This window comes from Vombatus ursinus, unplaced genomic scaffold (genome assembly GCF_900497805.2).
Source record: "Vombatus ursinus unplaced genomic scaffold, bare-nosed wombat genome assembly UNPS02014825.1, whole genome shotgun sequence".
NCBI classification, from domain to species: Eukaryota; Metazoa; Chordata; class Mammalia; order Diprotodontia; family Vombatidae; genus Vombatus; species Vombatus ursinus.
The window spans coordinates 7,543,390-7,570,349 of NW_020954603.1; the positions used below are offsets into that span (position 1 = coordinate 7,543,390).

General features: G+C 54.5%; 2 protein-coding genes across 3 annotated transcripts in view; one reads left to right on the forward strand and one right to left on the reverse strand.

Moving 5' to 3' along the window:
- ERI3 (ERI1 exoribonuclease family member 3) overlaps positions 1–5,401 on the forward strand; it is a 194,888-nt gene extending 189,487 nt beyond the window's left edge. For both annotated transcript variants that reach the window (XM_027837918.1, XM_027837917.1), the window contains one exon: positions 4,688–5,401. In XM_027837918.1, the coding sequence (XP_027693719.1) occupies positions 4,688–4,770 (83 nt within the window). In that variant the 3' untranslated portion in view covers positions 4,771–5,401. The remainder of the gene's footprint in view (positions 1–4,687) is intronic.
- A 258-nt stretch (positions 5,402–5,659) lies between these two features.
- Positions 5,660–22,110, reverse strand: DMAP1 (DNA methyltransferase 1 associated protein 1). Its single transcript, XM_027838183.1, has 10 exons — positions 21,983–22,110; positions 21,435–21,526; positions 20,917–21,112; positions 12,810–12,968; positions 12,312–12,479; positions 11,685–11,870; positions 8,350–8,421; positions 7,150–7,222; positions 6,017–6,306; positions 5,660–5,795 (listed from the first exon to the last, which is right to left on the reverse strand). The coding sequence occupies exons 1-10, from the start codon at positions 22,082–22,084 to the stop codon at positions 5,736–5,738; spliced, it is 1,398 nt and encodes a 465-aa protein (XP_027693984.1). The 5' UTR covers positions 22,085–22,110; the 3' UTR covers positions 5,660–5,735.
- Positions 22,111–26,960: the final 4,850 nt, after the last annotated feature.

Consider the following 26,960-nt stretch of genomic DNA (forward strand, 5'->3'; position numbering starts at 1 on the left):
AGGGTGGAACAGCCAGGAGGCCAGGATCACTGCACGGCAGAGGATGTGTTGGGGTGTCAGGTGCACGGAGACTGGAAAGGTAGGAAGGGGCTAAGTTATGAAAGGCTTTGAACGCCAAATAAAGCATTTTATATTTGCTCCTTGGAGCAACAGGAAGCCACTGGAGTTTACTGAGGAAGAGAGGGGTGACATGACTGGACCTGTTTTAGGAAAAATCACTTTGGGTGGTCTAGAGTGGGGAGAGACTGAAGTAGGCCAGGTTTAAGGTGATGAGGGCCTGCACCTGGGCATGGCAGTGTCGGAGGAAAGAAGGGGGTGTATGTTGCAAAGGTAAAATTGACAGGCCTTGGCAACAGCTTGGATTGGGGGGGGGGGGGGGGGGCAGGGGGGGGGGAAAGGGGGGGGTGCCGGGGGCAAGGGAGGGGTTGAGGGGGGGGGGGGACGGGGGGGGGGGGGGGGGGGGGCGGTGCAGTGTGGGAGAATAGTGAGGAATCCCGGATGACTTATAGGTTTCAAGGAGGATGGTGTCCTCTCCAGTGATAGGGAAGGCAGGAGGGAGAGGATTTGAGGGGAAAGATCATGAGTTCTGTTTTGGATGTGTTGAGTTTAAGATGTCTACTGGACTTCCAATGGGAGATGTCTGAAAGGCAGCTGGAGATGTGAAATTGGGGCAGGAGGGGTAGATCTGAGAATCCTCAGCATGTAGATGGTCATTAAATCCATGGGAGCTTCTGAGATCACCAAGGGAGCAGAAACAGCAGGCACCTGACTCCCTGCCTGGAGGGCTTCTAGCAGAGGCAGGATGCCCCCCAGATGCTGAGGGTGTTGTGGAGGGTGCCCCTGTTCATAGAGGGGTGAGACGACATGCCTGTGAGGGCCCTTCCAGCACAAAGCCTGGGCTACTATGCCATGCAAAGGGAGAGCCCCTGGGAAGAACTAGCCTGGAGCTCTAGGGAGAGGTCAGGCAGGGCAGGAAATGGATCTGGATTCGCCTGTGTCTCCATTGTGGGTAAAGCCAAGGGTGTGAGTGAGAGAGGGAAGAGGCTGCAGCTAGAGCCCTGAGAAGTCACCAGAGGAAGGGGCTGGTGAGAGAAGGAGGCATGAGCAGAGAGGTCAGAAGAGAACTGGGCAAGGTTGTCTCTGAGGTAAGGGAGGACAGAGGACCCAGGAGGGAGGAGAGGGTGATAGTCAAGGCCAAAAGCTGCAGAGGTCCAGGAAGACATGACTTGGGAAAGGGGCCACAGCAGGGAGCCTTGCAGCTCGGTCTCAGTCAGTAGTGGGGTTGGGCTGATTATTAAGGGCTGGGAAGTGAGAAGAGGGGGTTAAGAAAGCAGAAGCTACTGGCATAGGAGGCTTTCTTTAAGAGTTTGCTTGGAAGAGGACAGCATCTGGATGAGCTGAGAGGTCAGGCCAAGGGAAGGCTTCTGGGAGGGCTGGGGCAGGAGGGGAGTGGCGAGGGCTCTGTCCTGGACAGCAGGTGGAGCAAGGCTGGCCCCTGCCCACGGCCTGATGGCAGAGAACAGGCCGAGAAAAGCGTCATTCCCTTTTCTGCTGGCGGAAAGGTGGCAGCACCCAGGGGTCAGACCTGGAGCAGAGCAGAGGAGAGGAGCAGAGCAGAGGAGAGGAGCAGAGCAGGTTTTCTTAACTTGAGCAGCCTACCGAGAGAGCCCCTGAGCTGTGATCCAGCCCCAGGACAAAGCCTTGGCCCTTGGAGCTGGGGTCCTGAGGGAGGGGAGATGTAAGAAGAAGAAAACAGAGAAAGGCAGATATGGGGGGGTGGTGAACAGAGAGGAAGAGACCTGAGGAAAACTGTTCAACATTTATTAATTACCTGCTGTCTTCAGGACCTTGTGTTTGATGGTGGAATGGAGTGCAGAGATGTACAGACAGGACAGAGATAGAAGATGTAGAGATGAGGGAAAAGAGAAAGCCAGAGAGAGGGCTGTGGAGAGGCAAGAAAGTGTCTGCTTAGGTCGAGGGGAAGGTAGAGCAGACAGTAAGACCAGGTCGGGGGGCGGGGGGGAACAGGGGGTGGTGAAGGACAAGGAGAGATGGGACAATAGAGTGGGAGAAATGGGAGATTAAGGGACAGGGAAGGGGGAAATAGAGAGGAAGGTCCTCATGTCATTGGACAAACATTCATTAGGCACCTGCTGTGTGCTGGATGCTGGGATGGGGCCGAGCTCACTGGGGAGGTGGGGTAGTAGCCTTGAGGACAACCCCAGGGACCCTGAGAGGAGAGGCCGGCCCGGCCTCCTCTGTCCTGGGGCTGACCCCAGCCGCCTGCTCAGCCCCTAAATCAATCCCCGGGATTATTACAATATCAATATACAATATTCCTACACTCACACCATCGATTTTGCAGTGTGGGCCTAGCCGGGCTAAGGCTGAAAGAAGGTGGGGCCCCCTCATTAAAAATCTATAGCTTGGCTGCCAGCCCCTGCCCCCAAACTGGGCAGTTTGTATTCATTAGCTCAGAGAATGAAACTCTGTTTGTCCTAGCAGAGGGGTCCCCTCCACTGCACCTATCAGCCAAAGGAACCGCCACCCTGGGCTTCAGCCTAACCTCAGCACTTCACCCCAAGGTGCCTCCAGCTGCTCTGGTGACTCCAGCTTGGCAGGACTGACCACCAGGAGGAGGAGGAGGCTTGTGAAGACCAGTGGGAGATGCTGGGGGGCTGGGGCTTGGAGGTGGAGACCCTCAGCTCAGGCTGGAGAGGCAGAGATGTGGGCCCAGCTCTTTTGGGGGGGCCAGTGCATCTCCTCCCATGGTTTCCCCTCCTTCACTTTATTCTGGGCCTCCTGCATCTTCCCCTCCCCAGCCCACCGGCAATGGGTCCTCCAAGGCAGGGTCCCCAGCCAGGTTTATAGCTAGTCCCCCGAGCTACGAGCAGCGAATCCCTCTGTAAGATCAATGGACGCCTGTAATTGCATGTGAGACACTTGTTCCCCTGTCGTGGGCCTTTATGCCAGTAATTATAAGCAGCACGTCTATGTGGGCTGGGATGAGAGGTCAGAGGAACAGCCTCGGAGGACCCATGGACTTGTGCATGGGTACCAAGCCTTGGCCCAGCTGAGGGTGGCAGTCCTGTCTCTCTGGGCCCATAGAGTGGTGACACGCTCCCCTCCAAAGTGAAACACTGACACCCGGCTCCCGCGAGAATCGCCACGTAGAGGTCGGAGGAACACCCAAAGCGGGCCCTGCCCTGCGGCCCCGAGCTGACAGTGACGCATAGGCACAATTAGCCGCGACTTGGCCCGTCCTTACCAACCTTAGAGGCCCTTTAAGCTGTGATTAAGCGGCCCCCTTCCCAGGGGAGATGGGTGCTCCCCCGATTTCCCACACGTGCAGGCAGCCAAAGTCACCCTGGGCAGCGAGGCTGTGATGGATGGGGCGCACCGGGCAGGGGGAAATGAAGACGTCAGGGTGGGGAGGACAGAGTATCTGGGCCCGAGCCCCCTCCCTCCCGGCCAGTCTGGGTCTGGGTGTTCCGTCCCCCGCTTCCCCCCCCTCCCCATCCCCGGCCCTGTCTCAGGTTCCCCACCCCTGCAGTCCCCTGCACAAGAAGGATCACTCGGGCGGCCGAGCTCCGTCAAGGGAGAAATTACACCGCGGCTCTGGCTTTTTCTTACGGCGACGGGGCCCATACATCACCGCCCGTGGGGAGAGGACGCACAGGCCAATTTCCAGCATGAAATATGGAGCCCGGCATCATCCTCCCTATGGGCTCCCTGATCCTCCCTTCCCCCGCCCTGGTCTGCATGGTAGGGGAGCGTGTAAGCAGCTGGGCTTCAGAGAGATGAGCCTCCTGCTCTCTGGGAGGGCTGGGATGAAGCCATCAGGGGCCTTTCTGGGGGCCAGGGAAAACTTGGGCACAAGCTGGGGAAGGAGCTGGGCACGTTCGGCCCAGATCCGTGAAGTCATTTTAGACTTGAGGTCAGAAAGGGCTTATTCACCATGAAAGCTTCCTGTAACTGGAAGGGGCTTCTGCACTAGTACTGAGCCCCCCCGCCCCATTAGGGGTTATCAAACAGAAATGGAAGGACCAAGATTCCTTTCCTGTGCGGGTTGGGCTAGACGCTGTGAGGCACCCCTCCTCCCCCACCTTCCAACTCTCCAATATGGTGACCTTCCTTTGGGCAAGTTGTTATCAATGGAGGGCAGGGTTTGATAAAACCCCCAGAGGCCCGAGTCCAGACCCATCACCAGGAGGGCAGGACGACTGGTGGAGAAAACCCGAGGGGAGGCAGGGAGTGCCCTTGCAAATCCCTTCCTAGGGGATCCAACCCCCTGGGGGGTGGGGGGGGTGTCTGACCTGACAGATGGGCAAGCGTAGAGCTGATCGCCATTCCACAACTAGGAAAGCTGGGGCAGAAGTGGCATAAATTCTCCTAGGCCACAGTTACTGCATTTCCCTATCCCAGTCTGTGCCTAGTGGGGGGGAGCTGATGGCCCAGTGTTTCTGCCACCCACGGACCCCCTTCCATCCCTTCAGGAACTATCCAGCATTTAAAAGGTTGGGAATGTTCGTCCCCAGCTACAAGCAGGAAACTGCATCTTGTGAAAGTAACTTGACTTAATTGCGACTATCTATGGAGCTCAGGCCCTGGTGGGCCCCTCCCCCTCAGCAGTGGTGGTCGCCCTTGGGCCCAGCAGCTCCTCACTCTCCCTCCCCTCTCTCCACAGACGACTGCAAGAACATCGCCAACATCATGAAAACGCTGGCACACCGAGGCTTCATCTTCAAGCAGACGTCCAAGCCCTTTTGATCGGCCAACCAAGGGGGAGTCAGCTCTGGCCACAGACCCCCCCCAGCCCGCCCCCCGCCTGCCCCTTGCCCCCAGCCCTCTGCCCAGGGCATCTGGAGGCAAGGAGAGCAAACCCCCTTCCCACCACCCCTAGTCTGGTCTCACTACCTGCCCACCTGCCTGCCCACCCATCGGCCTCCATTCTGAGGGGGCCCCGGGGCTGGACAGCTGGAGGGGAAGAGGCTCCTGAGCCCATGGAGCAGGGCCAGTCACCCCAGGGAAGACAGGGCATGGGGCAGCTGGGCAGGCAGGCCAGCCAGCCTTGGACTCCTTCCTGGGGGTGGGTGTGTCTCTGCTCCACCCTGGGCCAGCCCAGTCCCAGTATAAGGCCCTTCCCGTGGGGGTCCCGGGGAGGTTGGGTCAGACCTCACACTCCCCCCCTCCTCTGGCACAGGGCGTTCCATTGAAGGGGTGGGGGCCCAAGCTCCCAGTGACCTCCACCCTCCCCATAGTGCATGGCGTGTGGTTGTCCCTACCCTGGACTCCAGGACAGAGTAGCCCCTCTCCCTCCCCGTGCCCCCCCCATCACTGTGTCTGTCAACCCCACCCGCTGTGAATGTGCCACAGAGAATAAAAGTCTGGGGGAATGACATGAGGCCCCTGTGAAGCCACGTCGGGGGTAGGGGATGCAGCAAGCACCAGCCGGGGGAGGGGTGGGCTAGGCCCTGGGAGGAGGTGGGGTCTTGTGGGTGGGGCCGGGGATAGTGGTTCCAGGGCTGTCACACCCCCTCCCCCCCCAGCCCTCCGACCCAGTACAGAGAAGAGAGTGAGACGCAGGGCAGGCTCAGCAAGCAGCAGCTGCTCTATTTACACAGACCCCCCCCCCCCCCAAACACCAGTCCTGGCCTCGGGTCCGCCCAGGCTCCGGCCTAGGCCCGCCCCCAGGCCCCTCAGCAGCAGGCACGCCCAGCTCCGGCTTCGGAGCTTCAGGGTTTCTTGGCCTTTTTCACTGACGACGAACTGGAGGCTGATTCCCGTCGCTTCCTCTGTCGGAGAGGGGGAGATAGGGGGGAGAGGGGGATGAGCTGCTGGGAGCCCCTCACAGTCCCCAGGCAGCCTGAGCACCCAACCCCTTTTGGACAGAGGTGGAAACTGAGGCCCCAAGAAGCTAACCTGCCCAGGTCATCCGGGTAGTCACTGGCAGGGCCAGGGGATGGAGGGTGGGGGGGGGGCCCTGCCCCCACCGGTGCCCAGGGGCTGTGCTCACCGAGTTGGGCGTCAGGGGCGCGCCCACCACGTCGATGATGGCGTCCTTGGCCAGGTCGGGGCCCGGCCCGTCGCTAGGCAGGGGCGGTGGCTCTGCGCTGGGCGGGGGTGGGGGCGGAGGCGCGGCTCCCAGCGGCCCCACTCGGGCCAGGGCCTCGTGGCGATGCCGCAGCATCTGCAGCTCGTACTCGCAGTTGGCGCAGGCCTGCTTCAGCTCATACAGCAGCACCAGGTCACTCCGCAACTCATTGAACATCTGCACCAGCTCCTCTGTGGGCGTGGGGCTCAGCTCTGGGGGCACACACAGGGGGCTGCATGGGCGGGGCCTCCGAAAGCTCCTCCCCACGCCCGCGGCTTCCCCGGCCTCTCACTGCCTGGGGCTGGGGGCGGCTCTGGGGAACGAGAGAGCTCCCCACCCTCCGGCTGGGGCCCAGCGGATCCAGGCACCATCACCGGCTCCTTCCCCACCCTGGCTGCCCTCTTCTGGACACTTCACTTTATTAATGTCCTCCTCAGACCCAAGCACAAGACTCGACGCGGGGCGGGCTCTGAGCGGGCTGAGCGCCGTGGGCCCCTCAGCTCCCTACTCCTCGAAGCGCTGCCCAAGGGCCTATTCACCATCCCACTATTCGGGCTGCCCCATCACCCACGCAGTGCCAGGGGGCTACTCAGACTTCCAGAGCTTTTTCAAAGAAACTATTACTTAGTGACCCTCTCATCCTCACCCAGCACATATACGTACATCCTCTCTTTCCTCAAAAAAGCCCTAAATCAAAGGGAGGCCATTTCTGTCCAGGGGCCTGAATCCCAGTGCTTACAGGGGAGCTATAGGGTCTGGGGGCCACTTGCCAGTATAGTGCTCCAAGGTAGGGTCAACAGGTTCCCCAACTCTGTATTAATATACCCTGATTTTAGGACGGGAGGGGAAAGTCCCACTCTGGAAACCCCTAAACCCAGAATAGATTCCCCTAACAGCCCCAAATCCCACATGGCCCAGGGACCTCCTCCTGGGGGGCACCGGTGAACCTCAATCCTCTGTTCCTCCCCTCTCCCCACCTCCATCCCTCTTCCTCCACGCTGGGTCTGGCCCCTCCCACAGCCTCCAGGTCAGCCTAGACCCAGGCCCACACTCACCTACTCCCAGCTCCAGAAGCATCTGCTCCAAAGCCTTGATCTTCTTCTGTCCCACGGAGCTCGGCAGCTTCATCTGCACCAGGGATCACAGCTCTGCTCAGCCTCCGCTCCAGCCCTGCCCACCTTGCCCAGCCCCCCTGGAAGCAGGAGGCCCAGGAGCAGAGAGGGCAGCAGGACAACATGGCCTCACAGCCACTGACCCCAAGCATGGGTCACTCCCCTGGCCACAGTGGGCACAGGCCCAGGAGAAGACACCAAGTGAGTGGAGACCTGGTCCCAGACGAGGTCCCTGCTCCACGGTGCTGCTCAGTCTCAGGGCAGGTGGGGGAATGACCAACCTTGGATCACCAGGGCTTCAGTCTTTGCAAGGCAGACAGAGGCCTCTGGGAGGCAGGGCCTGGACAGAGCCCCAGAGGTCCAGGACCAGCTTCACCCAGCTGGGCTGGGGCTGCAGTGACAGTCTTGGGGGAGAATCCAGTTAGTTCTGAGCCAAAGCCGGAAGGCCACATCCACGCCCAAGAAAGATTTCCTGAGGAGCACGTGGACAGCGAGCTAGAGGGAGGGGGCAGACGTGCCTGGGCCAGGAGATGGACGCCCTCCTCGAGGAGGACACAGCCTCACAGAGGCACGTTCTCTACCAGGGATCAACAGGGAGAGGGAGCAGGCTAGCCCTCATCCCAAAGCTGGCCCCGTTCCCCCAGCGGCTCTGTCTCACCCCTGCAAGCCTACCACCCCCTCTTCTATCTCCTGGTTCCACCTGGCAGCTAGCGGGCAGCCGGGCAGACTCCATTGGCCAGGGAGCAGAGTATATTCTAATTTCACCGTCATTAAGAAAATGTTATGATTTATGTGGCAGGGCCCACTGATCCTAGCTCTGCATTTAGCGGGTGAGCCGTCCATCTCCAAGATGGATGAAGGTGGTCTGCTCTCCGTGAAACGTTATCAGCCTGAAATGAGGAGTCCATCACTCACCTACTTGGCAAGGCTGGCCCCCAGTGACCATGGCACCAAAGGCCACTGCCAGGCAGCAGTCCCAAGGCTGGCGACTTTGAGTCAGCCAAGGTGAGGCAGTGCCCAGCCCGTGGCCCTACCACAGCTGCCCACAAACTAAGCAGACCTGGGGGGACGTGGATAGAGATAAGAGAAGCTGAAGAAAGGCAGAGCCAAGAGCTGGCGAGGGGACCGGAGTCTGGGACTTACCCTCTGACTACGAAGGGTGACTCCCGCAGACTTGAAGTCGGGAAACTTGATGCCGGCTGTCTCCGGGACAGCCTGAAAGGAAGAAGAGAGAGCAGGGATCAGACAGGCCGGGTTGGGGGGAGGGGGACCAGAGCAAAAGGCCCACCCAGGGTCCTCGCCCTCCAGGGGCCCCACAGACAGAGCAGGACAACATCCCAGCTGCTCAGCCTTCCAGGCAGCCGCCTGTGCTCTTCAGGTGACTCAGACCTGGGGGAATTCTTTCCATCACATCAAAGCTCCTGTAGGGTCAGGGCAGAGGAGCAGGCGAAAGCAACCTTGTGTAGCCCACCCCACAATCCACTCCAACTTCCTCCCCCTGGACAGTTGGGACAGGGAGGTCTGAGCAGGGCTAGGGGCAGACGCCCAAGACCAGCCACTGAGGGCTGAAAGGGCCCTCTGCACCCAACCAAGGGCAGCCCTAATAATTAATAGTAATAGTAGCTAACATTACATGGCACTTACTACGAAACATTTTATAATTATTATCTCATTTGATCCTTACAACAACCCTGGGAGGGAGGTGCTATTACTAGCCCCATTTTACAGATGAGGAAACCGAGGCAGACAGGTTAAGTGACTTGCCCAGGGTCACACAGCCAGTACATGTCTAATGTTGGGTTTGAACCAGGGCCTTCCTGACTCCAGACCTGGTAGTCTAGTCTCTGCACACCTATCCTGGGGTCAGCCAGCCTCTGCTTGGACACCTTTAGGGAGAAGGGCAAGTGATGAAGGACAAAAGGCAATGACCCTGGCGTCCCAAGACTGGAGGATAAACCCTGGTCTGCCACTTCTCACCTGTGTGACCTCCCTTTGGGCCTCAGTTTCCTTCTCTGTAAGGTGAGGGGGTTGAACCTGGTGTCCCCTTGGGTCGTCCCCAGCTCTAGAACGAGGGTCCTACCATATCCATGAAGAGAAACCTGCCTTGTGAGGCCCCCTTCCCATCGTCAGGCAGATCTCTGTTAGTTTTTCCTGACGTTAAGCCTCAGTTTACCTCTTTGCAATTTCTCCCCTCTCAGAACCCAAACTTGCTCATTTATATTATGTCATTATATGAGACCATTATAGATGGGGAAACTGAGGCCAAGAGAGAAAGGAGCTGGTAAGAAAAAGTGACAGTTGCCACCTCCCCTGCGGCATCCTGCAGAAAAAATTCATGTTGGAAAAATGACAAACCAAGCAAAGTGGGTCACTGCAGAAAGAGTGCCTGGGGAAGCCCGCCCCTGGGACCCTGACCCTGGGCAGCAGGGACACAGGAGTGTCCCGTAAGATACAGGGGCAGGACCCTCGAAAAGAGAAAGAGCCAGCGAGGGAAACGGCAGGTTTGATGCCGAGTGCCCCCAGCGAGGGGCAGGCAGCGTGGGGGTGCCAGCCCAGGGAAGGTCTAGTGCCCGTGGCTGGGCAGGCTCAGAAAGAAGAATAAGGAGCCCACTCACGGATTAACCGACTACAGGGGAAAGTGAACCCAGCAGGGGCTGGAGAGGAAAGACCCAGTGGGCAACAATTCAGACGAGGGCCCCGGGCCTTGCCCAGAAGATCATCAAGCCCAGAGTGCGCAGCTAGGACCCCAACCAAGGCTCTTCCCTGGACTCCAGGCTCTGTGCTTTCGCATGGGGCATCAACCACGGGAGGTTTTACAAAGGCCCGACAGGCTGTGATGGGCCTTTTGTAAGGACGACTGTGGAAGCAGAGGACGTCTCCGCTAAGAGGCCGAAGTACACTGACATCACTCTACTGGACAGGAGCCATTAGGAGAACAGTCAATGTCGGCAAGGCTGTGGAACAACAGGGGCACAGATGGACTGTGGGAAAGGCTTCAAACCCTCAAAAACAATTTCAACTCTGTGAGAAGTCATGCATCCCATGCCCACTGAGGAAGCAGGCAGCGTCTACAGGGTCTGGAGAAGGAACAGGGAGGGGGCCACACAAGGTCAGGAGCCCAAGAGCTTTGGGATCTTGGGGCCTTCAGCCTGGGCCAGAACCTGGTGTCCTCCCCCCTCCAGGCCCCTTCCTGTTCCCCAGCCCATCCAGCTCCCAGGTGAGATCATGGCTGGGACAGAACAACTGCGCAGTGCAAGTCCCCTGGCCCAGATGAAGGACGTCCTTGGGCCCTGCAAGAACAGGCAGAGGGCCTGGATCATCAGTCACATCAGAAAGATGGTAGCAGCTCAGCCACGCACTGGCAGAAGGCAAGGCTCCCGGGGCTTAAAAATCCAAAGGGATCAGAGCCTGCCACCTGGAAGTCAGGGAATTTGACCTCACTTCCTGGGAAATGTTTGGGGTCCTGCAGAAAATGAAGCAGGGATCCTGTAGAGCTGGCCTGGCTTCAACAAAGCCAGGGCGTGGCTGATGCCCTACTTCCTTTTTGGAAAAGGGCAGCCACAAAGAGAAGGTGGCAGAGAGGAGACCTGCCGTGTGTTGGCAAGCTGTGGACAAGGCCATCCTATAATCAAGTGGACACTGCCGAACGGGCCAAATGACCAGCCCCAATGAGGAGTCATTAATGGTTGTGTTCACTAGAAGGAGGCGTCCAGGAGAGTGCCCTTGGGGTTCTATGCTCAGCCTCGGCACTGCTGCAGAGCGTCTGCTACTTACCACCCATGGGACCCCGGCACAGTCACTTGCCCCTCTGGGCTTCAGTCACCCCAGCTCTAGCCCTCTGATGCACGTGACTTAGATCAAGGCTTCGCTGGCACGTGCATCAGGCCCACAGCAGGACATCACTGCTCCCTCTGTGTCTCTTGGCCTCCACAGAGGCAGAGCACAGGGTCCGGCTGCAGGAGAGGGAGCGGGCACCACTCTGTGCCCGCCAAGGCCAATGGGCCGGCATTAAGGATGAAGCCCCTTTAATGCACTAAAGCACGAGTCCAGGATGGGGGAGCGAAAGGGAAGAGGTACGCAGCTGGGGAGCTGATGCTGTGAGAAAGATCTGGGGTTTTCATGGCCCACAAGCTCAGGAAGAGGCTCTTCCAGGGAAAGGGGAGGGGACGGGACGATCCCTGTCTGCACAGATCTCATCTGATACCACGGTATCAGAGGGATCCTGACCAACAGCAAAGCAGCCAGCATGGTGAGGAGCCTAGAATTCCTGCCCTGGGAGGGTGGGTGGAAGGAGCCAGGGGGTGCGGTGGGACGGACACACTCCCACAGGCCTCAGGATACAGGGGAGCCGCCACCCTGGCCTTGAGGGCCCTGGAAGGCAGGCAGGGCAGAGGTCCCTGGCTGGGTAGGATGTCGGTGTTCGGGGCACTGGCCCAGGCAGCCCCAGGTGATGTGCCCCCTGCCCTCGCCCTGCTCACCGGCTTCTCTGTCTCCTTCTTCTGCGGCAGCTTCTTCTTGGGAGCCTTGCGTTCAGTGCGCCGCTGCTCCGCTGTGGTATCGGCAGCAGTGATGAGCTTCTGCAGGTCCTGGCTCCGCTTCTCCCGCTCCTTCTTGCGAGCCTCAATCTTACGGAGCTCCTGAACCAAGTATTCCTCCTCGGCCACCTGCAGGCACAGGGAGGGGTCCAGAAAAATCAGACCACAGAGACGTCCCATCAGCCACATGGTCTGACTTGTTTAAATGAGGAGAAACAAGAGCTGGAAGGTCCAGAGCACCCATCCCCCTCCACGGGGCACAACTTTATAGTTTTGTTGGATGAAGGGGGGAAAAGTGAGAAAATGTCGAGCACATTCTAAAACAACCTGCCTCACCAGCACACTGCTGCTTGCTCTATCACATCTAACTGTCAAGGCTGCCCCAAGATGAAGGCAGCCTTGTTCTTCCTCTTCAGAAGGTCAAGCCTAAGGCCCAGGCTGCTGGGCCCAGCCCAGATGCCTCCCACCAGAGCACCCTGACACAGCATCTCTACAGGCTAGGGGAGTGGCTCACCTGCTGGGAGGGGAGTGGGAGGACAGGGCACAGCCACAGGGAAAGGGGCTCCTCACCTGCTCAGGGGTGCGGTTGTAAAGCCTCTCCAGCTGCTCCTTCCGCCGCCGCTCATGCCCAGCATCAAACACAGGCACCTTGAGGTCAGTGCCTGGCACAGCCCGGACATTGGCCAGCCTGGCACAGATGTGATAGTACCGCTCCTTCAGGTCCTCCACCGACCGCTTCTGGGATGGGGAAGGGACACGTCAGGAATGTCGGGGAAGGGATACCGGACTTACTGCCTGGGGGATGCAAGGATGGGGGCCAGGGAGAGGAAAGAGAGAAGCAGGAGCCATGGGGGAAAACTGCAGGGAGGCAAAGATCTCTAATAGCAAGAGTGGTCCCAGTGGCCTGCGCTGCCCCGGGGGAGAGAGCGCCAAGCAGAGGTTACACAGCCATCTGTCAGACTACTGTCCAGGCATTCCTGGTCAGAGCCAGGCCGGACAGAAAGTCTCCGCAGCTCTGAGGGCCTGGCCAAGGCACACGGGGGGAGCATGAGCCCCCCTACCACTGACCTTAAATTGCTGGTGGTCATAGCGGTCATGGATGACCACAAAGCGCAGGTCGAAGCGCCGGCTCAGGTCAAAGAGATGGTCCGTCTCGGCCTTGGTCCAGGCATCATCATGCAGGTACAGCTGGTACTCCTGCTCTGAATAGACAGGCACCTGCACTGCCTGGGAAAGAAACAACTGTGTGTTGGGTACAAGGAAGCAAGGCCCCCGGGGTTCCTAGGGACCTGTGTACACAGTGAGCACAGGCCCGACAGTGGCCCCAGTCTGCATGTTCCCAACAGGCTGCCTTCCATCCTCAGCCCTCTGTGGCTCTGGCCCAGGACGGGACCTCTCTCTAGCAGGCAGGCAGTGGTAGGCAGCTAGCCATGCCACACTGGGACCACCAGAGGGCAGCAGAGTCTTACCAGACAGGCATATATGTATTCACACCATGGACGTCCCACATAGAGGGAGGGGACAGTCCCTCTATCCTCAACCCAGGCCAGACCACATCTCCAGGACTGGGGTCAGCCCTGAGCAGCTCAGTTTAGTGAGGACACTGAGGACATTTAGCAGAAAGCAAGCAGGAGGGCGAAGATCCTGCCTAGAGAAGAGAGGACCAGGGGGACATAAGAGCTGGGATTAGCCTCCTTCTGCTAGACCCCTGAGGGCAGACCGACGAACCAGAGAGAAGAAGGCACAGATTTTGGCTAAATAAAAAGGAAAGCTTCCTAAACAAGACAGCTGGCCCAGGGGAAGCCAGCCAGCTTTGAAAATGTTCTGCCTTGTTCTATCCTGGGTCACAGGGCACAGAGCATGCCCCCATGCCCCAGGGTCCAAGGGAAGAAGGGGGAGGATTGGAAAGATGGGAAAATAAAGACAAAGCCAAGAGTGGGACTCTTCCCTTTGTTCTGGGGCCTAGAAGAGGGAGGCAGTGATGCCCAGCTACAGGATTCAGCCAACTGCACCCTTCCATTTACCCCAGGAAGGAGAAGCCAAGGAAGGTACCTTCTAAGGAGGCTAGGAACTTAGTAAGCCAAGGAGCCAAATCTGATGGGAAGGAGGGTGGGCCAGGCAGGCCTTCCCCAGAGAGAAGATCCACAGGAACAGAGGATAAAGAGGAAACCCTCTACAAGAAACACCAGGGTCAGAAACCAGCACAGCGAGTAACCAATGTGCACAGGATGGCCAACGAATGAAAGAACCCTGAGACCCTCGTTCCCTCCGGGAGATAAATACCACAATGGACATTCCCAGGTCCAGTATTTGAGTGCTGGAAGGGACTTCCCTGGCCTCGAGGCTGAACTGCACACAAAAGGAGTCTCCCCTTTACAAAGGAGCTTCCAAGCTTGGCACAGCCCCTCCCACTATGGGAGGGCTCTGCCGCTGAGGAAGTCTTTCCTAACATCAAAGCCAGTCAGCCTTTTGGCAACTCTCTCTCTCTTTTTTGGTGAGGCAACCAGGGTTAAGTGACTTGCCCCAGGTCACACAGCTAGTAAGTGTCAAGTGTCTGAGGCTAGATTTGAACTCAGGTCTTCCTGACTCCAAGGCTGGAGCTCTATCCACTACACCACCTAGCTGCCCACTGGCAACTCTCCAGAGCCCTCCAAGAAGTCCAAGCCTTCTCCCCCACATCAGCCCTGAATCTTCTCTCGTCCAGGCTCAGCATGCCAGGGGCCCTCCCCCGTTCCAGCTTCTCCCTCAAAACAGGATCAAACACTCCCAATGAGGCCTGACAAGAGCACCCTCAATCCCAGCAAGTTCTGCCTCCTAATGCTGCCCCCTCACCCAGATGATTCATATTGAGCTTCCTGAGCTAGAGGTTCACTCAAACCCCAAGATCCTTTTCAGAACACCTGATGTCTAGCCTGTCTTCCATCTTATCTTATATTTGCGAGGTTAATTATTTTGAGCCAAGTGTAAGACTTCATTTACATTTATACCTAGTCAATCGTCTCTTCTTCCACTCGGCCCAGGGCTCTAGCCTGTCCAGCTTCTGTTTGGATGGGCCCGTGTCCTCCGCTGGGTTAGCTCTCCTGCCCAGCTATATGCCATCCACACCCCTTTTCAAGTCACTGATAAAAATGTTAAACAACCCAAAGTACTGATCCCTGGAGCACTCCACTGAAGAACCCTTCCCCTTGGAGGCCGGCTGACTGGGTCCTTCCATCTTCTCCACGAGAAGATTCTGAGACCTCATCAGAGCCTTGCTGAAACCGAGGTGAGCTCTGTGCTCAGAAGCGCTCTCATGTCCTGGCGCAGGGATCTGCTCCACCAGGAGGAGAAGCCAGGCCCGGCAGGCCCAGCCTTGAGGAGGCAGAAGGCCAGGGGTCTCCCTCTGGTTGCTCCCGCTTCGGGACACCATCTAGAATTTCCCAGGAGCTGAAGGCAAGCTCAGGCCTTTTGTTTTTTTGAAAATCAGGACAGCATTTACCCTTTCCCCACTCTGTGGTGCCTCAACATCACAACTGTCACTCCTTCAGGACCTACCCATGGCTCACCTGGGCCCAACAACCGGTATTTACTCCCTGGAAGAGGGGGCCTCTGGACTGAAGGGACACGGCAGCCCTCCTCCACCAGCCCCTCCCACAGCCCTCAGTGACGGTTCCACCTTCTCCTCATGTCCCCAACACCACCTGCCCATCTCGTTCGTAGATAATGACCTCTGGTCCAGCCGCAGGGAGAAATCGGGGGCCACCGCACGGGCCCTCCCTCAGCTAGCCTCGCCTCTCCTATGCTCCTCCGCTTCCTGTCCGAGAGGACAGCTCTCTCCCCGTGTCCTTATTCTCACTCAGCTCACCGATCCTTCCGGGTCCTCACTGAGCTCCTCCTCTCCTGCCTGGGTCAGCACACGCTCACGAAGTGCTCAAGAAACACCTGCTGACTGACTTGAGATATAACACAGCATCAATAGTTGGGCTTTGGTGGCAGCAAAACACTGGAAACCAAATGAGGACTGCGGAAGAGATGAAGAGATTTTGGTTTATGAACACGATGGAAATAATTTCACTAAAAGAAATAGCAAAGCTGAGATGTTCAAAGAAACACGGCAAGGTTCGTAGATCTGACGTAGCGCAAAGAAAGGTGAACCAGGAGAGCAGCAGACCTGAGGGAGTGATGTAAGGGAGAACCACATTAAAAGGCTCTTGAATCTGGGCTAACTGCAATGAACAATCGCGGTTCTGTGGGGCAGAATCTCACCTCCATCTGCTCAGTAAAAAGGGGGGACCTACAGATACAGAACGCTACATGCCTGTCAGACCGTGGGGCTTTTCAGTTGGCCTGGCTCTGGTACAAGGTTAGCAGCTGGTTACTTTGTTACAGGGGATGATGAGTCAGTGAGTAGGGGTGAGGACTACTGGGAAATGACGAGGATGTTAAAGCAACAACAAAAAATCCCTTTAAAAAGAACCCATTTAGGGGCAGCTAGGTGGCGCAATGGATACAGCTCTGGTCTTGGGGTCAGCAGGACCTGAGTTCAAATCCAGCCTCAGACACTTGACACTTACTAGCTGTGTGACCCTGGGCAAGTCACTTAACCCCCGATTGCCTCACTAAAAAAAAAAAAAAAAGATTGCACATAAAAAACCCATTTCAGGCCTCGGATGAACTAGAGATCCCACTCTGATTTCCAGGTCCCCAGGGGTAGTACAGGTAAGCTGGGGCCCTCAATGAACCCATGAGCCTCTCCTCCACAGGAAGCATGATGCTGGGCCTAAACACCCCAGCTGGGCACAGAGATCACACTAAACGTGCTCAGTAACAGCACGAGGTAGAGACAAAGTGTTACAGCTGGAAAGGAGCAGGAGTGTGATATCGGTTGGAAGTCAGAGGGTGCATGGCCCAGCCCTGTCAATCTCTAAGCCTCAGTAGCCCCATCTGTAAAGTGGTAGGAATAGTCCCACATGGATGGGGACCTAAGGAGATCATGGATTCATGGGTGGAAACGAGCTTTGTAAACTGTGGAGTCAGCAACAAGCAGAGGAGAGGGTTCTCCCCAGGGGGAAATCAGGCCCAGGGAGGGGGGAGTCACTTTTCTGCCTTCTTCTGCCCTCAGAGAGCTCACCCATCTCCACAGTGCCAAGCACCTCCTTTATCCGGACAGCTCCTCCAAGGCACAAGCACATGGTAGGCACCTGACCTGAACCTCTGGGGAGCCCGGCTCTGCCTTGAGAGCAGCTAGACCACAGCCCAGGGTCAAGCAGGCAGCAGGGCCTGGGGCCACCGACTAGCCATGTGAACAGGACCCCTCTGAGAGAACTAATGGACTCTGGGAGCAGACTGAAGTGACTTTTCTTCACTTTGTTTGTTCTGCTTTCCCCCCAACATGGCTAACATGGAAACGTTCTGCATGACTTGATATGGATGATGGGTATCACGTTGCTTGCCTTCTCGATGGGGGGGAGGGGGAGGGTCAATGGAGGGGAATTTGGAACTCAAAATTTTTTAAAATGAATGCTAAAAATTAATTGATCGATATTTTTTAACCCCTTCCCCCCTCCCCCCAGCCTCAGTTTTCTCATCTGTACTTAGCTCAAAAGGCAACGTTACTGGGCCCAAACTAGATCAAATATGGGTAGAGGGTGATGTCACCACTGTAACTGATAAATGTAATCTCCCTATGGAGAACATGAAGCCTGTGGTGAGGATCTGGAGTCCCATTCCTACCTTACAACAAGGAGGGATTAAAGGAGGAGGGAGGGGAGGGGGTGGAACAAGCCTTAATTAAGGCCTGCTTTGTGTCACGCACAATAACCCTGGGAGGTAGGTGCCATTGTCTTCCCTGTTTTATACAGGAAACTGAGGCAGGCAGAGGTCACCCAGCTAGTCAATGTCCAAGTCAGGATGTGAACTCAGGCCTTCCGGACTCCAGGCCTGGTGCACCACTCAGCCACCTCTGTTTTAAGACTGTGTCTGTTTTGACACTGGGGGGTAAGGGCTGATTGACTGATGGGATCATGGCTCAGAACCACCCTGAGACATAGGCCTGGACCTACAAAGGGCAGGTGAGTTGGGAAGATCTACGGACAGCTGAGCCCAGATCACAGACCCCGGGGTGGCAGGAAGCCCGTGTTCTGGCATAGCCCCATGAGGCCTGATCATCCTCCTTCTCAGATGTAGAAACAAGGCAGAACTCTAAGAATGGCTGGACTGTGGGGGCCGGGAAGAGTACACATGATTGTAACCACACAGCCCATGGCCAACTGCTGGTTAATACGAGACCCAGTATGAACAACACATTTTGGCATACAAACTGAGCCTGCTCCTGAAAAACGAGGTGTCTGGGGGGCAGCTAGGTAGCGCAGTGGATAGAGCACTGGCCCTGAAGTCAGGAGGACCTGAGTTCAAATCCGGCCTCAGACCAAAACACTTGTCACTAACTAGCTGTGTGACCCTGGGCAAGTCACTTAACCCCAACTGCCTAAAAAAAAAAAAAACAAAAAACGAGGCCTCTGGGAAAACTGAGCATTCGTTTCTGGGATGCTCCTGGCACCCAAATCTCTCTACTAGCAGCCACTAGAAAACATCTTAGTGCAAGAGGCACCATGCAAAGGCCAAAGCTGGACCCTGCTCTCAAAGGAAAGCCCAGCGGGGGAGCCCCAGGCGCCAACAAGGTGTAAATTAACTGAAGGAAACCTCAGCGGGAAGGCGCCCGAATTAAGGGGGATCAGGAAAGGCTCCTGTAAAAGGGGGGACTTTAGCTGAATCTTCAGGAAGCCAGGAGGCAGAGATGAGGAAGGAGGGCATGCCAGGCATGGGGCACAGCCAGAGAAAATGCCCAGAGTCTGGAAAGGAGCAACAAAAGGGCCAGTGTAAGCCAATCACAGAATACATAGAAGGGAGCAAAGGTTAAGAAGACAGCAAGAGAGGAAGAGGCCGGTTGTGAAATGCTTTGGACTCCAGGGAAGGTAAGAGGGTCACTGGACTCTACTCGATGTGGGGTGACTTGGACAGAGTTGCGCTTCAATATCGCCTTGACAATGAAGTGGAGAGTCCAGGGCGAGGTGATGGAGGTCAGAGAAGGGGGAGTGGGCAAGAGCCACCACCAAGGTCACATCAACAGGACATGCCAGCTGGAGGGACACGGAGGCTGAGAGGGCGAGGAGTCGACACCTCTGCACGAGCCCGGCTGCCCAGAAGAGGGAAAGGTCTGGCGGTGAGAGCATTTCAACCTGAGGCATGCTGAGTCTGAGGTGTCTACAGGACACCCAGCTTGAGACGTCCAACAGGAAGCTGGAGATGAAAGAATGGCGGTCGAGAGAGGCGAGGGCTGGATACACAGATCTGAGAATCGTCTGCCTAGGATGAGGCCTGAAATCACGGCAGCTGAGCAGATCGCCAAGGTACGGGGCAGGGCTTGGCAACTGCCAGCTGCGCCCAAAGACACCAAAAAGGTGTCTGCCACCCCTTCTGGCAAGTCCACGGATAAAAATGGTTTTCACATTTTAAACGAAGCTTTACTGTATTTAAAAATGTAAAAATCATTCACAGCTCAAAGGCCAGACAAAAACAGGCAGCAGGCCAGACCCCTGGTATACAGGAGATGAGAAGAGGACCTGAGGGAATAGCCACAGCTAACGGGCACGGCCTGGAAGAAAACTCAAGCCAGGAGCCTGAGGAGCAATCAGACAAGTAGGAGGACCAGGAGAGCAGGACCGCAAAAACCTAGAGGAGACGATCCAGGAGAAGAAGGTGATTTACAGAAGAAAAGGCTCCAGAGAGCAGAAAGACCGAGGACTGAGAAAAGACCATTCCATTTGGCTCTCTGTGAGCGGGAAGGCTGGAAAACCTAAGAGCGACTGGAGAGAGCTCAGCCCCAGAAGGGACGCAGAGGATCTTTTCAGGGCAGGGGAGACATGGGCATGTTTGTAGGCAGTAGGGAAGGAGCCAGTAGACAGGAAACAACTGAAGACTAGTGAGAGAGTGGGGACGAAAGGGAGCACAATCCGCTGGAGACGGGATGGAATGAGATCTCTTAAAGAAGCAGAGGGCTTGGCCCTGGCCAAGAGTGAGGCCACTTCTTCATGTGAGACAGGGGTGAAGGAGGGGAGAGGGGCAGGAGGCCCTTGAGGGACAGGAAATGAGGAGGAGGAAGGAAGAAGAGGGAGTTCATGGGAAACGGTCTCAGTTTCGTCTGTGACATCTGAGACAAGGACCTCAGCTCCGGATGATAAGAGGCCGGAGCAATGGGAGACTTTCCCTCTTCTGTCCTCTCTCATGTGCAGTCAGTCACCACATCCTGTCCTTCCTTGCAGGCACCGGCTCAGCCTGGGCACTCTCCGCCACCTGCCTGGACTCTACCGTGGCTTCCCCTCAGGCCTCACTGCCAGCCCTACCTCCCTAGTCCACTCCATCCATAAAAGGATGCAAGATAAACCTTCCTCATGCAGACTTGCTGGCATGGTGGCTGTGGCAGCAGAAGTCCTGGGCTCAATTTGGCCCACTGACACATACTACCTGGGTGACTCTGGGCAAATCATTTCATCTCCCTCAGTTTCTTCATCTGCAAAATGAAAGAGTTGGAGACAAATGACCTCTGAGGCTCCGGTGAGCTCTGGATCTAAGACGCTCTTCTATCCCTACTCTTCTATCCATACTCAGGCCCCAAAACTCCCTGCGGCTCTCAGCCAGCTCCGAGAAGCAAGTTCCAGTCTCGGATCCGGCAGTGAGGACCTCAGCCGCCTGGCTGGTACACAAAGTCACACAGCTTTGCCACCGACAGCTCCGAGAAGCCAGCTCACATAGACTGCTCAGCAGCCCCACCACATGATCCCCGTACCGCTGTCTCTGCGCCTCTGCTCAGGGTCTCCTACGCTTCAGCAGGTCATCCCACCCCGGGGGGTGTGCCGGGTCCTCTCCAAGTCTGAGGACACCTCCTCCATGAAGCCTTCATGGAAACCACCTAACTATACATGACCTTTCCTTCCCAGGCCTTCCCCGAGCCCTCGATTTGTACTCCCGTTGGTGACACCTCTCCAAAGACTAGGAGTTGCGGAAGAACAAAAATTGTTTTGCTCTTGTCTTTTACACCTGCTGGACCAAACCAAATGCTTACACGGGCCGAATCGGAGACAGCCCAGAACATCAGTGTGCGCCGGCCCCAGTGAGCACAGCAGCAGGGAAGCCTCACCTTATTGAACCTGGCAAAGGGATAGTCCTTGCCCTCCTCAGCTGCACGCCGCCAGTGATAGAACATGGCCCCATCCTTTCGGGCAGGGTTGGTGAAAGGCATCCACTTCCAGGGTCGTACCTTCTTGGACCCTAACTTGGCCTTCACTGTGCGGTATCCTTGGGTTGTATCGCTGGGGAGCAGGGGGGGTGCATCCCTGCCAGGGAAGTGGGGAGGGTGATTATAGGCCAGGCCCTGGGATGCCCCATGAACCCGCCTTGTTCCCTCTATCCTCCTCCCTGAAAAGGAATAGCTGTGTGAGTAGGTGGGTAGAGAAGCCCAGCAGCAAAAGGACAAGATAGCCTCAAAAGGCTGTCCTGTATCTGAGTGTGACTGAAAGGGGCCCACCAAGGCCAGCCCTAAGAAGCCTCAGGCAGGTAGGAGAGATGAAACCTGGGCATCTCAGTCTCTTGGGGAGGAAAAGGGGAATGCAGCTAGGAGTGGCGGGGATGGGGAGGTGAGGGGGTGAATCCACTTGCTTTTTGTCGGAGTAGAGCAGAGCGTAGACCTCACGGTGCATGCCCTCTGGCCTCTTGAACGTCAGCGTCTCTGACGACTTCTTGGACTTTTTCTATGGAGGGACCGAGACTCAAGTGGAGAGACCAGGCCAGGGAGCCCCTCCCCCCACCATCCCACCAGCCTGGCTCCCCCAGCCCCTGACCTCAGCCCCACCTTTGCCATCAGCACCTCCTGCACAGGAGCTGAAAGGGCCTTCAAAAGGCATGGAGACTGGCCCCCACTTGAGCAGGGGTCGGCCTGCGTCTGCTTGGAGCCCTGCAGAAACGGGGAGCTCACTACCTCCCTTGGCAGCCTGGCTTTCCAACAGGACTGGGGCAGGTCCAGGAGGATGCTCAGAAACCCCGCCCCTTCTCCCGGCCCCGCCCAGCCACAGCGCGCAGGCGCACAAGGCCCCGCCCCGTCCGGGGGTCGGTCCGCCCCACGCCACGCAGGCGCATTCGGTCCTGAAGGCAGTCTTGGCCCCACCCCTCCGCGCCCGCCCCGCCCGAGCGCGCAGGCGCAGACGCACCTTGTCCGGGTTGATGATGTCCTTCTTGCTGATGGGCCCCGGCGCATCGCCCTCAGGCCCGCCCAACTCCAGAATGTCGCGAACGTCGGCACCTGTCGCCATGGCGGCCCTCGGACTCTTCGGGCCTGAGCTCGGCCCCGGCCCCTCCTCCTCCCTCCTCCCGCCGCCGCCGCCGCCGCCGCCACCGCCGCCTCCCGGCGCCGCAGGCTCCGACTTCCGGCTGTGCAGAGTCACCTCCTAACCGGCCCGGCCGGACCACTTCCGGTACAAGCGCGCTCCTGAGTATGGTCGCGAGCGCACCCACCAGCGGCAGCTGCGGCTGCGCAAGAGGTAGAGGGCGGGGCCCAGGCGCACCCCGCCCCTCGAGCTGTCAGTCAAGCCGCCTCCGCCTTCGCTGAGAGCCTACTGTGTGCTTGAGGACTCTGGGTGGGGCCTGTGTGCAAAGCTAAGGCCCCACCCCACACACACACATCCTGGCCAGGGCCTTAGGTCTGGGAGGGCCAAGCGAGCTTACCCAAGCACACAAACACACACGCACCCTCACCCACCCCAGGCTCCTGCGCCTGAGGGGCCGGGACGAAGGGAGCTACTGGTGCTTGAGCTGGGGAGTGACTGCATCAGACCCGCAGCTTAAGGAGAATCAGGAATGGACACGAGCGGGGAGGACAATGAGTCGTCATAGGGGTCCAAGCTGCGTGGTGGCTGTGTAAGGGAGAGAAGGCATCAGATGTAGTGGAGAGACGTCGTGGCAGCAGCGGTTAGTGGATAATAGGCCCCCTAACAGCATCACCCACGAGCATCAGAGCGGATGACATCTGTACAGTGCTTAGCACCGTGCCTGGTACTAGTAGGCACTGTGGGAATGCTTATTCCCTTCCCCTTGCCCTGGAAACCGCGTGATATCATTGCGTATGTAATGTAGGCTGTAATGTAGGGTCGCTGCCAGACTGGACAGATGATGGTGATGCCCACAACTAACGGGGAAGTTAGAGCAAAGAGTTTTGGGAGAAGCATGATCGAGTTCAGCGTCAGACGTGTGGAGTTTGAGATGTCCAATAGGCAGTTGGTGATCCGAGACTGAAGCTCAGGGAGGAGACTGAGGCTGAAGATAGAGATCATCTCTCCAGATGACTCCCAGCCATGGAAGTAGATGAGGTCACCAAGAGAGTGGAGCGGAGAAGAGGGGCCCGTGACAGAACGTTGGAGAACATGCGGATTATGGATATGGCATCAGCAAAACTGACCTGGCAATTAAAAGATCATGGGTAGCTTTGGAGAGGGTGGTTTCACCTGAATGATGAAGTCTGAGGCCAGATTGGAGAAGGCTGAGTAGTGAGTGAAAAGAAGGAAACTGGTGGGATCTAGTGTGGATGATACCTACTCTTACGGTGCCCCCTTCTCTCCTTTGACATTGTCACCCCCCGGTGCAGGCCCTTATCACCTCTGGCCTGCACTGTTGCAGTAGCCTTCTGGTGGGTCTGCCTGCTTCCAGTCTCTCCCCATCCCAGACCATCCTTGACACTCAGCTGTTAAATTTATCTTCCTAAAGCACATATCAGACCGTGGCACCCCTCCTACTTGATAAATTCCAGTAGCTCCCTATCACCTCCCAGATGAGATATAAAGTCCTCCATTTGGCTTTCAAAGCCTGTTACCATTTTCTCCATCCCACATCAATAGTCTTCTTTACTCCTCTTTTTGTACTCTGTGATTCAGGAACACTGGCCTTGCAGCTCCTCAAAAGTGACCCTCCATCTCCAACTCAAAAGTTTTTCGATGACCAGTCTTCCTTACCGTTCCTTCTTTCTCACTTCTGCCTGTTGGCTTTCTAGGCTTCTTTCAGGTTTCAGCTAAAAACTTAGCTTCAGCAAGAAGTGTTTTTCAGTCAAAATAGTGTAAAAACAAAAATTCTAAAGATCAAAGAAATTAACAAAATTTAAAGCAAAAAAAAGCCACTGAATGATAAATAAAGCTAGAAGCTATTTTGGGGGAAAATAAAATAGATAACCTATTAACTAACCTGACTTTTAAAAGAGAGAAGAAATCCAAATTGTCAAATGAAAAAGGAAAAATCACAACAATTGCAGAAGAAATTAAGGAAATTATTAGAAACAATTTTGTCCAATTAGGTGCCAACAAAACTGATTTAAATGGATGAATATCTAATTTCAGAAAAAAAAAATTGAGCAAGCCATAAACGAACTTCCAAAGAAAATAAACCCCAGGACAACGTGTATTCACAAGTGAAATCGATCAAACCTTCAAAGAACAGCAAAGTCCAATATTACATAAAGTGAAAAATTAGGAAAAGAAGAAATCCTATAAAATTACATCTATGAAATAAATATGATCTTGATACCTAAACCAGGGTGAGGCAAATCAGAGAATGAAAACTATAGAACAATACCCCCTGTCAATATTGATGCAAATAAGTAATTTTTTTCTGATAATTTATTTTTAGTTTTCAACATTCATTTAAGTAAGATTTTGAGTTTTAAATTTTCTCCCCCTCCTACTCTTCTCCCCCCTACCCCAAGACAGAGTGCAGTCTGATACAGGCTTTACTTATACATTCATATTAAGCATATTTTCCCATTAGTCATGATGTAAAGAACAATTAGAACTAATGGGAGGAATCACGAGAATGAAGCAGTAAAATAAAACAAAGGAAAAAGAGAGCAAATAGTATGTTCTAACCTGCATTCAGACTCCATAGTTTTTTCTCTGGATGTGGATAGCATTTTCCATTGTGAGTCTTTTGGAGTTGTCTTAGATTCTTGCATTGCTGTAAAGAGTCATATCTAAAAAATTTTTTTAAAAAATCATGTCTATCAAAGTCATCGCACAATGTGGCTATTGTGTACAGTGTTCTCCTGGTTCTGCTCACTTCACTTAGCATCAGGCCATACAAGTCTTTCCAGGTTTTTCTGAAGTCTGCTTGCTCATCATTTCTTTTTTTTTTTGGTTGGGCAATGGGGTTAAGTGACTTGCCCAGGGTCACACAGCTAGTAAGTGTTATGTGTCTGAGGTCGGTTTGAATTCAGGTCCTCCTGAATCCAGGGCTGGTGTTCTATCAACTGCGCCACCTAGCTGCCCCCCCTCATCATTTCTTATAGCACAATAGTATTACATTAGATTCATATACCACAACTTGTTCAGCCATTCCCCTATTGATGGGCATCCCCTCAATTTGCAATTCTTTGCCACCACAAAAATAATTGCTTTAAGTATTTTTGTACATGTGGGTCCTTTTTCCTATGATCTTGGGATACAGACCTAGAAGTAGTATTGCTGGGTCAAAGGGTATGCATAATTTTATAGCCGTTTGGGCATAGTTCCAAATTATTCTCCACAATGGTTGGATCAGTTCACAACTCCACCAACAATGCATTAGTGTTCCAGTTTTCTCACATCTTCTCCAACATTTATCATTGTCCTGTTTTGTCATGTTAGCCAGTCTGATGTGATACAAATGAATTAAATAAAGTATGATCAAAGAGATTATAACAACACATCAAAAATATTGCATATTATAACCAGACAGGTTTTATTTTTTAATTTTTTTCAATCAATGGAAAGGCGCTTTCTTTCCCTCCCACTTCTCCTACTCATTTTATTGAGAAAAAGAAAAAACAATCTATGTAGGATTACATACAGAATATAAGAACGATTCAATATTGAGAAAACTATAAACATAATGCAGCATATTAGTAACAAAAACAATCAAAATCACATAATTGCATCAATAGATTGAGAAAAACTTTTGACAAAAAACACTACCAATCGGTGGTGGCAAATAGTGACTTAGGAAACTACAAATTAATATTATGTTTTATTGTATTTTTATTTCTTTCACTAAACATTTCCCAATTACATTTTAATCTGATACAAAAGCATTTAACTCCTCTCAGGGAGTTTGACACTTCTGCTCCCAAACATTTCTTTCAAAAAAAAAAAAAGGTAAAAAGTGCAGGAATAAATGGATAGACCTTTCATCAATATGATAAATAGTATTTATCTAAAACAGAGCCAGAAAAATATGTAATGGAGATTACAAGAGACCTTTCTAATAAGATCAGGGGTAAAGCAAGGATTTCCATTATTACCAGTATCACTTAACATAGTGCAAAAAATGCTAGCTATAGCAGTAAGACAAGAAAAAGAAATTGGATAAGCATAGGCAAAGAGGAATTTTTTTTTCTTTTGCAGGTATGATGGTCTTCATAGAGAACCCTGGTGAGTCAACCAAAATAATTGAAGCAGTAACTTCAGCAAAGTCATAGAATATAGCAAGACATAAAATAAGCCCACACAAATCATCAGATCCCTTTCTATATACTACTAACAAACTCAGTGAGAAGAGATAGAGAAATTCCATGCAAAATCTACAGAATGTATGAAGTATTTAAGATTCTACCTCCCTAGTGTCTCTGGGGTTGTGTGACCAAAAATGAAGGACTAGACATTTTCTCTGTTCCTCTTGAGCCTTCAAAATCCCATCTCCTCCCAATCTCATAAGAAATAAGAACAAGAGGTAAACTAATTATTGTAAACTGTATCCCCAGGCAAAGGTACTAAGAACACTAAAGTGGTTACAATCCTATGAATTAACAGCAAAAAATGCTAATTTTGGGGTCAGTTAGCATCCACTCCCTTACCAAGCCCTGCATTTGGGCAGGGCCACACAATGGGGATCACATACTTGTGCTCAAAGATTCACTCATCAATTTCCTTATTCCTGGGGCTGCAGTTTCTTTTAACAAATTCTGTACTTGCCTTCATCTCCAGCATTCTATGGAAACAAGAAACAGAACTTAACTCCTACCCACCTCCTAAGTGAAGGAGGTAGAGGTATAGGAACATGGAAGTCATTGTGTGGGTTGACTCAGAAAATTAAGACCAGGAGGAACCAGAGTAGGGAGACAGAGCATGTGGGGCTCTACAAGGCCTCGAGGAAAGGGAACTGACACCCAGATGG

Excerpts from the sequence above, each read along its gene's own strand:
- DMAP1 (XM_027838183.1), bottom strand. The coding sequence starts at position 22,084 with ATGGCGACAGGTGCCGACGTTCGCGACATTCTGGAGTTGGGCGGGCCT. Across the intron at positions 21,113-21,434 it reads CTGCTCTACTCCGACAAAAA|GGATGCACCCCCCCTGCTCC; the intron begins GCAAGTGGATTC and ends CTTCCCTGGCAG. Across the intron at positions 8,422-11,684 it reads AGAAGGAGACAGAGAAGCCG|GCTGTCCCGGAGACAGCCGG; the intron begins GTGAGCAGGGCG and ends TCTTCCTTTCAG.